Source organism: Poromitra crassiceps (assembly GCF_964638095.1).
Source record: "Poromitra crassiceps genome assembly, chromosome: 3".
NCBI classification, from domain to species: Eukaryota; Metazoa; Chordata; class Actinopteri; order Beryciformes; family Melamphaidae; genus Poromitra; species Poromitra crassiceps.
The window spans coordinates 42,256,556-42,275,248 of record NC_139625.1 but is presented as its reverse complement, the minus strand read 5'-3'; the positions used below and the strand labels follow the sequence as shown (position 1 = coordinate 42,275,248).

Here is an 18,693-nt window from a genome sequence, read left to right as displayed (position 1 = left end):
TCCATTGAGGACATTTGTGAACAATATTGTGCATGTAAATAAAGTTTTCTGAAAAAGAGAAGCTGCAACTTTTTTACTGGTGGACATGAATTTATATACAACAGGAACTTAGCCAAAAGAAGAATTATTTGGACGTAGAAAAGAAAGACTTAACACAATTGACTAAACTAATACAGTCATATACCGTATACCAGGGTCTAAAGGTATGAAAGTATGAAAAAATAGATACCGCCCAAGCCTATTCACCAGCCCTGTCCTAAGCTGTTCTCACTTCCTGTCATTGAGCTCATGGGAGAAATCCCTCATTAGCAGTAGGCTTCCTTGTGGGGCACTGGCAGCAGCAATGAGACAAGCTCTTCCTCCTCGTAACAGCTTGTACCAAGCTTCTCCTCTGGATAGGGTTAGTGTTGGCACATAGGAAGGAAGTGCTCTTATAACAGGGCAAACACACTCCACTTATGCAAACAAAACAGCTTTGGGGCCTCTAGTGCTGCAATGATGGAGTCTATATTCTATATTGACGTGATGTGAAAATGATGAGTCTATATTCTATATTGATGTGAAAATGATTTCTCAATATCTTGTCTCATAAAAATGCTAATTCATTAGAAATGCTCCCCAGATTGGTGTAGTTTAATACAACACTGCCAGAGGAGTCAGGCCAACGTCCAGAGGCCCAGACCAACAGCACAGCACAGCACTCTAAAACAGCAACGAGCCATTAATCTTTGTCCCTTAACTCATGATCCTGACTGCAGCAGTGCTGTAGTGCTGGGGGGAAATAAACTGCTATATTGATTTTCCTATTTAAAAAACAACAGCACTCAATTGCCAAGAACGTCACCCAAGGGAAAAGCAATGTTTTATTCAAAGATGAAAGCCAACATACAAAACAAAACAACAGGCAAATTCTGGCAGAAATGAAGGCAGATAGTATTTAGAGTGCTGCTGGCTCATTGCTTGATATTCTATGGGTTAACTTAGGATCAAATGTACTGGTGAAAACTAGAAAAAGAAATCAGCCTAAGAGTGCAAGCCAAGGAACAGACATAAATGACCTCGCAATTTACTGTTGGCTAACTGCACTGACCAAAGGACAGCAATTAAGAAAGAGAAAGATCATTGTGTTAGCATAACGTGCTACATCACATGACATGCCTGCGATTGTTGACAGCGAGCTCAGTATATCACATGAACAGCTACATCACATAGAGAGGAAAAGTGAACGTCACTTCCTGCTTCAGCACTGTACCAGAGATTTTCTTCCGCAATTTATTTTCCTATAGACATTTTGTAAAATGCTTATAAAACTCGTTTTACTTGGTCAAACCAAACGGTTCAGCTATATTTAGAATCGGGAGAGACCATATAACATTTAACCAAAACAAAAACAAAAAATTGAAAAAATATTTTCTTTAAACCCGCATTTTTATATACAAGGCAAAGAAGGATACTATTATACATTATTACACAAATTACGGCCAGCTGTGTGCTGGAATTGCAAAAAAAAAAAAAAAAAAAAAAAAAAAAAATCCAATTCCGATCCGATCCGATCCGTGAATTAGTGCCATATCGGCACCCGATACCGATATTGGATCGGATCGGCCCCATCCCTAGTTGACAGCGAGCTCAGTATACATTATGTCACATGACATGCCTGTGATTGGTGACAGCCAGAGCCGTGTAGATAGAAGAGTCCCGACATCTTCGTTCACTCCAATGGACCAGTTTTTTACTCTCAAGAGTTCCAGGAAGTAAAATACACAGTTTGTGTTGTACTCTGAAAGGGTTTTTTCCCCCTTGAATCAAATTGTACATTATCAGCTTTATTTTAGCATGCAAGAGTAGCGCGAGACCCATTCCTGGCTGTTCATTGGCTAATGAGTCTCGCATGTTGGTCCTCTGCTGACGCCACTCTCTCTCGCAGTGGTTCCCAACCTTTTTACACCAAGTACCACCTGAGAAAGTAGTTGGCTACTAAGTACTAAGTACCACCATATGACCGACGTTAAAATACAGTCTATTCAGCTATGCACAGTTCACGCAGGAGGCAAATTTATTCCAACCTGCAGCCTATGTGCAACCTGCAGCAGCTGCACTTGTGCTGGGTTGACTGCTGTCTTCACCTCCTTGTGCTTCATCGTTGCTGCTCTCCTCTACTACAGCTCTTTTACGATTCCCTCCCATTTTGATCCACTTTAGCATCCCTCCTCGTCTTTGTTGACCACTTATGTGAAACGATGCGGGGCGGGCATGTAATTGTGCATGCGCAACAGGGATAGTGTCCGTCAGAAACAAATATTTGTTTCTAAATCTCAAGACAACAAAATAAACCTCAATTTCAATGATCACAAGTTTATTTTCATTTATTTTGATAGATAAACATGTTTTACAATTGATTTTAAAGTTGGGTTTATTTCATAATTTAAACATTGGGATTCCAGGGATCAAGTACCACCAGCAGGGGGGGCGCAAGTACCACCTACCTTGAGAAACACTGCCAATAATATTAATAATGATTATTATTTCACTTTCACATGTTTGAAAACTACTACTAATGACCACCATGGATTTTGCACAAAAACTAAAAAAGAAAAGAAAATTTTTTTTTTTTACCGAGCCTTCCAAGTACCACCAGCAGGGGGCGCAAGTACCACCTACGGTACGCGTACCGTAGGTTGGGAACCACTGTTCTAGAGGACACTAGTGACAGCGAGCTCAGTATATGTCACATGACATGCCTGTGATTGTTGGCAGCGAGCTCAGTATATGTCACATGACATGCCTGTGATTGGTGACAGCGAGCTCAGTATATGTCACATGACATGCCTGTGATTGTTGGCAGCGAGCTCAGTATATGTCACATGACATGCCTGTGATTGTTGACAGCGAGCTCAGTATATGTCACATGACATGCCTGTGATTGGTGACAGCGAGCTCAGTATGTCACATGACATGCCTGTGATTGTTGGCAGCGAGCTCAGTATATGTCACATGACATGCCTGTGATTGGTGACAGCGAGCTCAGTATATGTCTCATGACATGCCTGTGATTGTTGGCAGCGAGCTCAGTATATGTCACATGACATGCCTGTGATTGTTGACAGTGAGCTCAGTATATGTCACATGACATGCCTGTGATTGTTGGCAGCGAGCTCAGTATGTCACATGACATGCCTGTGATTGTTGACAGCGAGCTCAGTATATGTCACATGACATGCCTGTGATTGTTGGCAGCGAGCTCAGTATATGTCACATGACATGTCTGTGATTGTTGGCAGCGAGCTCAGTATATGTCACATGACATGTCTGTGATTGTTGACAGCGAGCTCAGTATATGTCACATGACATGCCTGTGATTGTTGGCAGCGAGCTCAGTATATGTCACATGACATGTCTGTGATTGTTGGCAGCGAGCTCAGTATATGTCACATGACATGCCTGTGATTGTTGACAGTGAGCTCAGTATGTCACATGACATGTCTGTGATTGTTGGCAGCGAGCTCAGTATATGTCACATGACATGCCTGTGATTGTTGGCAGCGAGCTCAGTATATGTCACATGACATGCCTGTGATTGTTGGCAGCGAGCTCAGTATATGTCACATGACATGTCTGTGATTGTTGACAGCGAGCTCAGTATATGTCACATGACATGCCTGTGATTGTTGGCAGCGAGCTCAGTATATGTCACATGACATGTCTGTGATTGTTGACAGCGAGCTCAGTATATGTCACATGACATGCCTGTGATTGTTGGCAGCGAGCTCAGTATATGTCACATGACATGTCTGTGATTGTTGACAGCGAGCTCAGTATATGTCACATGACATGCCTGTGATTGTTGACAGCGAGCTCAGTATATGTCACATGACATGCCTGTGATTGTTGACAGTGAGCTCAGTATATGTCACATGACATGCCTGTGATTGTTGGCAGCGAGCTCAGTATATGTCACATGACATGTCTGTGATTGTTGACAGCGAGCTCAGTATGTCACATGACATGCCTGTGATTGTTGACAGCGAGCTCAGTATGTCACATGACATGCCTGTGATTGTTGGCAGCGAGCTCAGTATATGTCACATGACATGCCTGTGATTGTTGACAGCGAGCTCAGTATATGTCACATGACATGCCTGTGATTGTTGACAGCGAGCTCAGTATGTCACATGACATGTCTGTGATTGTTGGCAGCGAGCTCAGTATATGTCACATGACATGCCTGTGATTGTTCACAGCGAGCTCAGTATATGTCACATGACATGCCTGTGATTGTTCACAGCGAGCTCAGTATATGTCACATGACATGTCTGTGATTGTTGACAGCGAGCTTAGTATATGTCACATGACATGTCTGTGATTGTTGACAGCGAGCTCAGTATGTCACATGACATGCCTGTGATTGTTGGCAGCGAGCTCAGTATATGTCACATGACATGCCTGTGATTGTTGGCAGCGAGCTGAGCTCAGTATGACATGAACAGCTCTTCCTAAGTCTCAAGGCCTTTCAAATAAAGTTTGAGGAAGCACACAGGGTCATCAGGTCTACTCACTCGTGACACACATGCACACAACCAGATTTGCTAGTCTCTACAGAAAAAAGACTGACAAAGATTATGGAGAATTCTTGACTGTCATACCCCAAATTGACTGGACACTGGCCCTCGTTTATACGGTCTGCCCCCGCAATCAATGCTGGCGAAAAATTGTCTAATATAATATGTCAATATAAACAGTGCTACACTGTTTAGTTTTTTGCATGCTCTCATTAAAATACTGGGTGTGCAACTTGAAAGCTAACAATTTCCACATGGCTAGTTATTAGCTAGTGCTCCCAGCATGGAGGACAAAGAGGCCAGGTTGGGTCAAATGCGGAAGACACATTTGACGGTGCCTCTGCATTGATGCGTGTCTGTGACTAATAAAGACGGGGTTTGTCCATCAATTGTATTGCATTGTATTGCATTCAACTTATCAAGCAGGCAATGTGGGTCACATCAATATGATTAACTCCTTAAAGGAACACTCCGCCCACTTTCAACCAGCTTTGTATCATTAGAACATCAGTAGTATATCAGAAAACTGTAAACTGTTTTGAAGTCTGTCATTTAATTTGACAGTTATTGCGTGTTAAAGTGTGGACCAGTGACATCACTGGTCCACACTAACTCAAAGTAATAACTCATTAGCTCAAATCAACTCTCAATAACTGTCAAACTATTCATCATTCATCTAGTTTGACAGTTATTGAGAGTTGATTTAAGTTAATGAGTTATTAATTTGAGTTAGTGTGGACCAGTCACTGGTCCACACTTTAACACTCAATAACTGTCAAATTAAATGACAGACTTCAAAACCATTTACAGTTTTCTGATATACTACTGATGTTCTAATGATACAAAGATGGTTGAATATGGGCGGAGTGTTCCTTTAACATCAATTTAACCTTACACCAATTTCCACAACAGTTGAATAACAAATTCTACAAGTTTACATTTGGTCATCTATGCACACAACAGGTAAGGTTTACTCGGTTTTAAGTCCTTGAAGTGACCATCTAAAGAGACTGCTGGCTGCTTCATGGGGGGGATTTCCAGACCCTGCCTGTGCTGGGAGAGAGACGAGAGATAACATTAAATTATAGGACGCGCTAATCTCGATAGCAGTATCGATAAGCTCAGACCTTATTGATTTTCGGGGTTTGAGAAATTTAGAACTGGGTCTGGGTCCTTACCGGGTCTCGATGCCCACCCCATCCCTACTTGCGACCTTATATTTAATATTTCAGGGTCAGAGAAGTGTCTATTTTGAATGTATTTCGCCTTCCAATGTCAGGAAATCAGGGGTGTGATTTGTGAAAGCAGAATAATTAGGGTGTGTGGTATTTAAATGATGATGGATTTGCAGCCACAAAATTGATCAGTGATCGCTGTTTCTTACGCTGTGAATGGCGAGGTACGAACGAACGCTTCATAAATGCCACATGAACCCAATCGTAAGACAACAGGCGTCCTAAACTGCAGTCTCTGATGAGGGCGAGTGATTCTATCCAGCCTCAGTTCAAGAGTCCAACCCGTTCTCACTCCGAGCGCGTAGCATATTGACGCTTTGTCCCGTCCCTTGTGCGTCGCTTGTTACTAACATGGTACCCTTGAGCGACCCATGAAACGACTTAGTACCACAAACTCAAAGCCAAGACGACTAAACTCAATGTAAACCCATGAAAGTCATCTTTGACGCTTTTGGCAACTGCTCCCCCATTAGCCTAACTGCTCCCCCATTAGTTAACTGCTCCCCCATTAGGGACTGAAGGAGCTAACCTCTCCCAGACCCTAACCCTAAACCTAACCTCTCCCACCCCCCATGCCTAAACCTAACCTCCCCCAGACCCTAACCCTAACCTCTCCCACCCCCCATGCCTAAACCTAACCTCCCCCAGACCCTAACCCTAAACCTAACCTCTCCCACCCCCCACGCCTAAACCTAACCTCCCCCCAGACCCTAATGGGGGAGCAGTTGACTAATGGGGGAGCAGTTAGGCTAATGGGGGAGCAGTTGCCATAAGCGTCAAAGATTACTTCCATGGGTTTGCATTGAGTTTAGTCGGAAAGCCCAAGTCGTTTCATGTGTCGCTCAAGGGTACCATGTTAGTAACAAGTGACGCACAAGGGACGGGACAAAGCGTCAATATGCTACGTGCTCGGAGTGAGAACGTGTTGAACAGTCACTCTGGAGGTCTGTGACCTTCAGAACGTTCACACACGTCACCCCTGCAGTAGTCTCGCTGACCAGCCTCCCCTCCCTTCCGTGAGAGGAGTCTGGCAGCACGGAAACAGGCTACTGGGATAAGCCCTCCCCTGCTCTACAGCTGCTCTCCCATTGGAGCGACTGTTTCAGTCGCTGCCGGATGTCCGCTCCCGGCTTATTACAAGCTCTGTCATTGGCTCCGACCATGTCAATCAGAGCGGCTTCCGCTCCCTCCTCCCTGTGTGTCCCTGTAAATAGTGCCCTGCCGCCTCAGTGAAAACAACAACGCTAACTAGCTAGCAAGCTAACGGCAGAAACCTACCCGCTAGCTCGTTGCTACATGCTGAAAATGGCAAGTTGGATTGTTGGAAACTATTTTCCACGGGCACTGCCGCTAAGTGCCGCCCATCGCAATTCCAGAATGGAGACCTGCGCCGCCAGACTCCTCTCACGGTAGGGAGGGGAGGCTGGCCAGCGAGACTACCCCTGCAGGAGTGCTACTTTGTTGGGAGCCATCTCTTGTATGTTGCCGCTTTCCATCTCCATGGTTTCCACTGGATTGTCTTGAAGGACCTTCAGTGAAGGACATGCACAAACACAGACAGGCCCTCGTCCCGTCCAGACTGAAGAGCCCTCCTCCTAAGTGTTTACTGGATCTGTCACTGCTGGCAAGAGAGTGGAAAGTGTGGAGGCAGTGGCCTTTACAGCCAGTAGTGTGACCTTGGCACACTCTCTCAGCCAAGAGATGCATACAGATCTAGAGAGGAACAGCTTGCCCTTCTCTCTACACTCATCTATATTCTGTATGTACCTTCATATAGTTCCTTACATGCTGGCGGGGATTCCGTCATGCTGTCACGGCTGAATTCATGCAGCTCAAGGTATAGGGGAGAAATAGGAAAAGTGACAAAAGGAATTAAAACAAATCTGATGGTGGAATGTTACCAATGCAAGGATGTCATCTCCGAGCATAAACATAATATTAACAACTTAATGCAACACTATACAGCAGTGAAGCAGCATCATCCGGTTGGAGAGGTAAAGCAAGACGAACCACCTCCTTGGAATCTGAACAACAGCTTTCAGTAGAATCAATGTTTGATTCCAGGCAGTGGTGAAATCAATAAGAGACGGAGGGATGGACCTTACTTGGCTCACAAGAGGAGAGGAGAGGAGAGGAGAGGAGAGGAGAGGAGAGGAGAGGAGAGGAGAGGAGAGGAGAGGAGAGGAGAGGAGAGGCTCACCCGGTGAAGTTACTAATGATAGTGGGATTGGATGAAAAAGTGGATCAATGAATTGTGTATACCAAAATGCTAATTTTATGCCACAAAATCATATCATCTTTTCACTAGTTTTTCAAAGGTTTTATAAGCCCAAGGAGTTGTACAACTTTCTCAAGCTGTGGAAAACCATGTAATCCTTCAGTTGAAGTTAAAACACGAAATCCCCCCCCCCCCCCCCCCCCAGAATGAATCAACTCCTTCGGTAATCCGTCTGGATACAGAATTAACTGGACGAAGAGTGACTTTATGCCTCTCTCTGATGTCTTCACTCCTGGTTTCCTGGATAATCTCCCATTCAAATTGGCAAGGGACTGCCTCACTTATCTTGGCTAGACCATACCCAGAGATCCCACACTAATGTTTAAATTAAACTTTGTGGATTTTGTTTCAAGACTTAAATCTGCATTCAGAGATGTTTTTGTGTTCAAATGTGTTAAATGGCTCTATATTCTGACAGCAATCACTGAAATAGAGTGTTTGGTCAGTGACTTGAAACCCCCCACCCCCCGCTGTCCTCTATCTCTCTCCTGTAGTCCTGCAGGCAGGGCGGACATATCTCCGCAACCGTAACTCGTAGATACTCAGGGATGGCGGCATTGGATTCGGGGTGAAAAAATACATATACTATCTGGGATCGCGATTGGGCCTTCCGTTTCTTAGAAAATGTCAAATTTACTCTGATTGGATCAAAATTGGCGCCGACCTCAAACTATCCAATCAGAGAAAAGTTGACATTTTCTAAGAAACAAAAGGTCCAATCGCGATCCCTGTAAAGGACTATATGTATTTTTTCACCCCGAATCCAATGCCGCCATCCATGAGGCATAGTTAGCAGGCTATCTGAAAGGAGAGCAACCAGCAGAGTGATGGAATTAACAATTAAATGGCTTAGCTATCAGCGCAAACAATGGACGCACTCAGCTAGCCTGGGTAAACCCAGCCTCCACGTGACTGATAGCACATAGAGGTCACGTGGGGGCTGGGTTTAGCCAGACTAGCACGCAGCCACCATCAGCTGTTAACAAGCTGTTAACAAGCGCAGTACGCACCTTATGAGATGAGACGGAGTCATCAGTGAGACTGGACGTCCAGCCGCTTTCACTCACACTAACTCACACTCCAACTCCGGTAATGTTAGACAGGCTGTTATAAGATGTTACTGGAATAAATCGCAAAAGCTATCTAGCCATCTAGCTTTCTACCAACTAATTAACCATGCCACATGTGCTAACGTTACATAACCATCGCACAGGTCTAAACTGAGCAGGTGGCCAGGTATTGCATGGCACACTGATCAGTCTGTCCATTCCGGTAACGTTACAACTAGGGATGGGCATTTCTAGCAAAAACACTATTCGAAATTCGCTGGCCAAATTCGAATTTAATTCGAAATTCGAAAATAAAAATAAAAATGTAAAAAAAATTAAAAATGTATTTTTTTTTTTTTTTTTTTTTGTGAGTGAAATGTTGCATTGTCTCCCCTGATTCTAAGTCTACGGCTTTATTAATTAATATAAAAAGCTTCTGCTGTGGATTTTTAGCTCAAACAAGCATTGCACCACTGAAGTAAAGAACATGTTACATGACATTGACATTTTCGAAAATAAAAAACAGTTTTGACAATCATGAGTGGTTCATTAAATATTTAGTAGGCTCAGGTCTGAGTGCCAAAGGGGTGCCAAAGTCACCCCCTCTCCCTCTTCATGGGATTTCATCCGCCATTCATTTTTCCATAAACCTTGCTTAAAATGCTTATAAAAATTGTTTTACTTGCTCAAACCAAGCGATTTGACTATACTTAGAATCAGGGGAGACAATGCAACATTTCACTCAAAAAAAAAAAAAAAAAAAAAAAAAAAAATTTAGAATTTAGAATTTCGAATTTCAATAATAAAAGTCGACCTTGATAATAACAACGATTATTCGAAAATTCGAAATTCGATGCCCATCCCTAGTTACAACGCTGCAAATAGCTTTTATTTATAATTATCAGCTATTGGGTATAGTGCGCTCAGTAGTCGGTAACTCGGTACACTGCACAAAATAAGAAAAAAAGTACACTGCAAAAAATGAAAACAAAAAGTACACTGCAAAATTATTATTATTATTATTTTTTAGACCTCAGTTTTTTCGACCAATCGATTGGTCGGAGCTGTGGTCGATTTCTGTGGTCGACCAGGATTATCTTTGGTCGAGGGCAGCCCTAGTGTCTTGTGGACCCCTTGCGTGAGATGCCATGCATCCTATCTATTACATACATAAGCACCTTGAGCGGCTGGTAGCACCACATTGCAATGTTGAATGTCGATGATGTATGCATGTTTGTTTTTTCTTTTCATGTGTCTGAGCATGTTTGTCTTGTATTGTCTCGTGTATTGTTCCATAAAAAATTTAAAATAAAATATTGAGGGGAAAAAACAAAATCAGTGATCACCAAAATTACAGTTACAAGGTTTTCACACGACAACAGCGATACAGTCTGCAGTCTTTTTTTTTCGATCCCTTTTGGCTTCATGTTGCAATAATACATCTGTCATTGGCCCCAGGCAGCACATAAATAAGAACATTTGGGTTTAAAGTACCACTTTAGCAGTCATGTGATGTGTAGACGAGCTGACTGTGACTAAAAAGGGGGGGGTGGTGAGAATTCACACTCGACTTGACAGCAAACCGGCATGGACTATTTACTTGAGTCATGTGTGAACTGAAGAATATATAATCTGCTGTACTGAGACTGAGAGGGGGTCAAGGGTTGTACTGCCCCATCACAACTACTACAGGCAATAAACTGACAATGACGAGCTTCACCTCTTCAACCTCAAAGATGAGAAGAGATCTGCGCAGGCGGGCACATCTAAATATCTTTCTTACACATTGATAGTTAATAAGATCTGGATAAAGCGAGCTGATTGGGATTTGATAGGAGAAAGTGAGGCTTGAATCTCCCGCTTCCTGCTCATCGTTGATTGGTTGAATAGAGTAATTCTACACGGAAGTACTTGGAGAGGGGGCGGCTGCCCCTAGCGGCTGCCGGGGGAGTTTCCGAATTTGCCCTGTCTCTCTTATCGCCGTAATGCATTATGGGTAGTCAGCTACTTTGGCTAATGCTAGCGGCTAACGCTACTTACTTTACAATTGCAGTAAAACGCCACTGAATGACCAAATTGATTTAACTTTTAACCATTTCGAGTAACACTGTTTCCACACGGACCCCCAGCTTTGGTTAGTTGTTTATAACGTGACTATATTTATAACGTTTATAACATACTCCAGTTTCTGGTCTAAATCCAATGGTCTGAATCAGGGCCCGAAATGAACTTCCAGCTTCATTGATTTACTACCGATGACAAACGTGTTGTTTCTATTTTTCTTTTTGGCATACTTGCGGCACACGGAATAACTCATCACTACAGCCCCAGCATCATACTGTAGCCAGTCTCTTGAAACACCGCTATCGCCAAACTTCCACTCCTCTCGAAACTTTCTTTTGTCAGGTGGTCCCGCTCTCGCTGCCGCTTCATCCTTTTCGTCGGAGAAAGCCGCGGTGGGTTTTCTTTTTAGCGGCCAGCTTACTCCCTCGATATGGTTCCACATTGTAACCCATTTAACGTTATATTAAGCTAACGTTAGCTACAGTATAGCAGGCGGACCGGCGTAACGTTAGCTCCCTGCAGTGCAAGCAGGCGCTGCAGAATGCAGATGGCCACGGCCAGTCAGCACAGAAGAGTAGCGGATGTGACGTCCATAAACAAGCCAAAAATGAGGCCGGAGAGATTGGGGGCTGCAATAAAGGCGACTGTCGTAAGACCAAAACACACCGCAGTTTTAATTATTTTACATGACTATTTTGTTACCCGCCACGTGGTGGACAGACCTCTCATGTCACTCACCAAAGCTAAAATATGCCCGCCATTAGCGGGTGGTAGGGATGGGCATCGAATTTCGAATTTTCGAATAATCGTTGTTATTATCAAGGTCGACTTTTATTATTGAAAGTCGAAATTCGTTTATTGAATTTTTTTTTTTTTTTTTTTTTTGTGAGTGAAATGTTGCATTGTCTCCCCTGATTCTAAGTATAGTCGAATCGCTTGGTTTGAGCAAGTAAAACAATTTTTATAAGCAACCTCTCCCTCTTCATGGGATTTCATCCGCCATTCATTTTTCCATAAACCTTGCTTAAAATGCTTATAAAAATTGTTTTACTTGCTCAAACCAAGCGATTCGACTATACTTAGAATCAGGGGAGACAATGCAACATTTAACTCACAAAAAAAGAAAAAGAAAAAAATTACATTTTTAATTTTTTTTACATTTTTTTATTTATTTTCGAATTTCGATTAAAAGTCGACTTTGGCCAGCGAATTTCGAATAGTGTTTTTGCTAGAAATGCCCATCCCTAGCGGGTGGCGGGCTCTAATTTCGGGCCCTGCCTGGACCAGGTCACCGTTTGGTCCTGCCACACATGCGGAAGACCACAGAAGGGACACAGGCACGCGAAGCACATGAGTTGCCATGAGTTTGGTCACACCCTCCCAAAAAAGTGTAGCCATGGCGCATCATCTCCAGAGTCTCCACTCTAGAAGTGAGCATGCGAAGTCTGTCTAGTCATGTCTAGTCTGCAGAATCCCGGACAGTCAGCTACTTTGAGTGGGTCAACAGGTCCTCTAGTCGCTTCTCAGTTCATACAGACATAGTGACAACTCAAGCTTTACATGTGTAATGAGGCAGCTTCAATATGTGGCCCTGACAGCTCTGACAGTGGCCTATGTGCAGAGCACACACAGCGCGTTATCAGCTGTTCCCAGAGGCCGGGCTTGTAGCAGTGTGCCTATGGCAACCTGCATGCCTGCCATTGTTTCCCATGACTGTGTTTAACGCAGCACAGTGAGAACAATGATACACAACCTGGGACATCTATAATGGATGTGGATGTGTCAGCCCCTGATACACAAAACAGAGCCACGCGAGGGTCCCGGAGAGGCCATCTCACACACTGACAGAGAAAGACACACAACATGACAAACTTATGTAACATACTGCACACACTGACAGAGAAAGACACACAACGTGACAAACTTCTGTAACATACTGCACACACTGACAGAGAAAGACACACAACGTGACAAACTTCTGTAACATACTGCACACACTGACAGAGAAAGACACACAACGTGACAAACTTCTGTAACATACTGCACACACTGACCGAGAAAGACACACAATGGGACAAACTTCTGTAACATACTGCACACACTGACCGAGAAAGACACACAACGTGACAAACTTCTGTAACATACTGCACACACTGACAGAGAAAGACACACAATGGGACAAACCTCTGTAACATACTGCACACACTGACAGAGAAAGACACACAACGTGACAAACTTCTGTAACATACTGCACACACTGACAGAGAAAGACACACAACGTGACAAACTTCTGTAACATACTGCACACACTGACCGAGAAAGACACACAATGGGACAAACTTCTGTAACATACTGCACACACTGACAGAGAAAGACACACAACGTGACAAACTTCTGTAACGTGCTGCACACACTGACCGAGAAAGACACACAACGTGACAAACTTCTGTAACATACTGCACACACTGACAGAGAAAGACACACACAATGGGACAAACCTCTGTAACATACTGCACACACTGACAGAGAAAGACACACAATGGGACAAACTTCTGTAACATACTGCACACACTGACAGAGAAAGACACACACAACGTGACAAACCTCTGTAACGTGCTGCACACACTGACCGAGAAAGACACACAACGTGACAAACTTCTGTAACATACTGCACACACTGACAGAGAAAGACACACACAATGGGACAAACCTCTGTAACATACTGCACACACTGACAGAGAAAGACACACAATGGGACAAACTTCTGTAACATACTGCACACACTGACAGAGAAAGACACACAATGGGACAAACCTCTGTAACATACTGCACACACTGACAGAGAAAGACACACAATGGGACAAACTTCTGTAACATACTGCACACACTGACAGAGAAAGACACACAATGGGACAAACCTCTGTAACATACTGCACACACTGACCGAGAAAGACACACAATGGGACAAACCTCTGTAACATACTGCACACACTGACCGAGAAAGACACACAATGGGACAAACCTCTGTAACATACTGCACACACTGACCGAGAAAGACACACAATGGGACAAACCTCTGTAACATACTGCACACACTGACCGAGAAAGACACACAATGGGACAAACCTCTGTAACATGCTGCACACACTGACAGAGTGACACACAATGTGACAAACTTCTGTAACGTGCTGCACACACTGACAGAGTGACACACAATGTGACAAACTTCTGTAACGTGCTGCACACACTGACAGAGTGACACACAATGTGACAAACTTCTGTAACGTGCTGCACACACTGACAGAGTGACACACAATGTGACAAACTTCTGTAACGTGCTGCACACACTGACAGAGTGACACACAATGTGACAAACTTCTGTAACGTACTGCACACACTGACAGAGTGACACACAATGTGACAAACTTCTGTAACGTACTGCACGCACACTGACAGTGACACACAACGTGACAAACTTCTGTAACGTGCTGCACACACTGACAGAGTGACACACAATGTGACAAACTTCTGTAACGTGCTGCACACACTGACAGAGTGACACACAATGTGACAAACTTCTGTAACGTGCTGCACACACTGACAGAGTGACACACAATGTGACAAACTTCTGTAACGTACTGCACGCACTGACAGTGTGACACACAACGTGACAAACTTCTGTACACAACGTGCTGCACGCACACTGACAGAGTGACACACAATGTGACAAACTTCTGTAACGTACTGCACGCACTGACAGTGTGACACACAACGTGACAAACTTCTGTAACGTGCTGCACACACACTGACAGTGTGACACACAACGTGACAAACTTCTGTACACAACGTGCTGCACGCACACTGACAAGAGTAAAGACACCCATCTGCTCTGCCACTACGCTGCCTGAGGGACACACTGGACAGAGGCTTGACGTTCATCAATCCTTCACACTCATCCACAACAAAGGACCCTCTCTAAAGAGCCAAATAGGAAGAAAAAAAACAAGATGTCTTCTTTATGTCCATGTCTGTCTACTGACCATAAAGAGTCAAGACTAGGAAAAGCACAAATAAAAAATGCCTAATGTCACCCTTATTTACAACCAACGTGTAACAGATTACACGTTCTGCACTTGTCTTTCGCCATCCCAATTTTGAGAATATGAGACAGCCCAAGGCAGGCCACGTGACTGCCACAGCCTGGGTTTGAACCCAGCCTGGGAACTTTGTCACATGTTATCCTCCCGTCTCTCTCCACTGCACCGCCAAGTGACGCAGAAATACCATTACAATTATCCATTTGTAGTCTTATGGTGTAGATCTGATCATATAACCATCTTTTGAGTGTACCTCCATTTGTGCATCTGTATGCAGCATCTGCATCACCATCACCATTGACACACATGTACACACACACTCTCCCAATTCAGGACCCCATATCCCCCTCCCACTCCCCCGTTCCCTGGGGTCCCACCCACCACACCGCTCCCCCTTTTCTCTCCACTACCATTTTCCCGCCTTGCAAAGCAACAGGCTGAAGAAAGAAAAACAGACATTCTTTCTTCCTCCCATCATCACCACCACCATCATCATCATCATCACCACCACTGCTGTCTGGATGAGATGGGTTGCGTTTTATGGCAGGTGCTACAGTATTCTGGGCTTGTGCCAAGAAATATATTTGAAAAAAATAGGTCTCCAAAAGGTTATCCATGACCATGAGGCTCCCATATTTATCACCAAATATATATTAAATGATGAATTCTGCTGCCCACTAAACAATACAGCAACCAGTCACAGTCACTCTCATATATACACCGGTATATATATATATTAGATATTAGATATATATAAGATATTATATATATATATATATATATATAGATAGATATATAGATATAATATCCATTGTAAATTAGTTAATTCTGTCCAAGCCGCCCTTGTTGTCAGACAGTGAGTGATGACCTGATGACAGTGCATAAAGCTACCACGTAGTTGCGACTGTCCGGAATGAAACAATGTAATTGTACAGTATCCAGTGAGTGACTAAATGAAATGCTAACCACTGAGCTTTTGTTATAATTACACCAAACAAATAAGCGCCTAATGTCGAGCATAGCAGGCTGGCTTCTCTTCCCCCGTTGTGGGGAGAAAAGTGCATCCGCCCTGCTTGTGACACTGCAGCCTCCACATGGCCATGGAGGGGCTAACGTTATGGATCCCAGACTGGAAGAGAAATCCCCACTAAAGCTGCATGTTCTCATGAAGCTGGCCGCTCTGGAGGACAACCCTTGGAGTGAAATAACATTATGTTGGTCTTAAAAAAAAAAGAGAAAACTAGCAGATAATTTCCTTTCCTTTCCACGGCAGAGAAATCAAGCTTTCGTCACAAGTAACTGAAGAAGTAGAGATAGGTTTAGTGTTCAAAAATAAAACTTCTCCCATGATGCGACTTTGCAGGAGTGGGCTTACCTTCACAAAGAGCTCGATAACGGGTTCGTTGTCCGCCTTTATTCCGTTCTGCGGTACCGACAGAGACATGGTGGACACTATCTTAGCGTTAAATATTACTTTTTAAGTTTTGCGAACAAATACTTTAACAAAAATGTATCTTTTTTGCTACCACGCCCGATGAAGCTCGACTCTACTCCGCCCCCCCTTTTTCCGCACTGAAGCCGGATAACCGCTGTGTTTTCCCCAGGCAGGGCCGCTGCTGGCAGCAGCAGAAAGTCTGGTTAATGTAAAGCGAACAAGGCAGCGGTAGACTCGCCACAGACCGGAGACGTTAGTACGGTGTTGTGCAAGCTATAAAACCATCGCTGAGGGAAGGAGCAACGGGAATTTAAAGGCGTGATGTCATCTGCAGACCAAACGGGGAAAATGTGGGCAGGGTCTGAGGAGAAGGGGAGTCTTGAGGCCGGGAGGAGGATGTCTGCTGAGATGGCTGAGAGCCATGCAGTTATGATGTCACTACGATGCCGCTATGATGCTGTTATCTGATGCATCCAGGCGTTGCATACATTTATACATTAGATTTCTTAAAACAGCACAAAAAGCGCAGACTCCAACAGTGACAAACATTTCACACGCACTACACCACATGGGTCTTTTGAGGAGTATTCTCTTCATGCATCCTACTTGTACTTGAAGCCTTTTTATAACATGACCACAGGTGGGCAGTATAGAGCGGAGTGCAATATATCTCTGAACAATAAATAACAATAAAGATAAATGTGTAACAATTCGCGTTAGCTACACGGCTTATGTCCAATGTCTTTCAACTAACCCCCTAAAACTCCGGTGGCTTTTTGAAGAGATAAACTAACTGACAGAGATAAACTTATTCATCCAACTGCAAAGACTTTGAGTGCCCAACAGATGGAGACACGAACACACACAAAAACTCTGGTTTGTTTGAACTATCACCTTGGATTATCATTCAAAGGTTAGTGTGGCATTTTTATGCTATCAATAGTTTGATTTGGGATTTGCCTTGAAGTGTAGTCAGAATATTCTGAAAAAATGAATCAGAATTGCGAGGGGGGAAATCAGGATTCTGAGATTAAAGTAGCCTAGCTAATTCTCAGATTAAACTCAGAAATCTTAAAAAAAAAAAAAAAAAATCAGCATTCAGATTTAATTTTTTTGAAACTTAGAATTTATTCATTTTTTCAAAACAGAAAAGGGAACAAAACCAACTCAAACAAAACCAGTGTCACAATACATAAAACATAAAGGAAAAACATTGCCAGCATTCAGATTTTAATGAGATTAAAGTCAGAAGAAAAATGTCCTTTACAGGCAGATCCAAATGATCAAACATAAGCTACTAGATGTTATTCACCAAAAATAGAGGTCAGAGTAAAAAAATAAATAAAAAAGAAACAACCAAAGTTAGAAATTCAGTTTGTTCACTTGAATTCAGTTCTCAAATCTGCTCAGAGTAAACCCTCGCCCCAAACAAATCAATAAAGGATCGGTCAGTTGGAAAACTTTGTGCACACAGGATAATTAGTTTGGTCAAGTTAAGTTAGTTATGCATGCCTGGGCGGGGAGCAGGCAGCGATATTTGACAATTTAGCTGGAGCTCAGTCAAACTTTATTTAATGTTAGTTTTCATTGTGAATCAGAAAATGGTCGGGGGGCCACTCCGCCCCCTATCGCGGGCCACATCTGGCCCCCGAGCCGCAAGTTGAGTATCCCGGACATACAAAATGTCCTGAGAGCAGAGACAGAGAGGAATAGAGATGCAGACAGTGAGACGAGACGCATAAAAGATGTTGCTTCAACAAACTTGACTCGTTCTCAAAGGGGGAAAAAACAACTCTGGAAATCAAAACGTAATCTCAAACTCAACCCAGACATCTGCTAGGGCTTCAGCCATTCATTAATACACAGGACAAGATGTTAATATCCCTTGTGCCAAAATCCAAGGTAAAACACATGTAAGATTAATGGTGTAATCCAGCATCCTGGAAACACCCCCATTATGCTACCACCGCACAACT

General features: G+C 43.4%; 1 protein-coding gene across 1 annotated transcript in view; it reads right to left on the bottom strand.

Annotated features, from left to right (window-relative positions):
* LOC310773677 (chloride intracellular channel protein 4) overlaps positions 1–16,959 on the bottom strand; it is a 45,975-nt gene extending 29,016 nt beyond the window's left edge. The window contains exon 1 of the mRNA XM_083633602.1: positions 16,658–16,959. Within this exon, the coding sequence (XP_083489728.1) occupies positions 16,658–16,726 (69 nt within the window). The 5' untranslated portion in view covers positions 16,727–16,959. The remainder of the gene's footprint in view (positions 1–16,657) is intronic.
* Between the last annotated feature and the right edge of the window lie 1,734 nt (positions 16,960–18,693).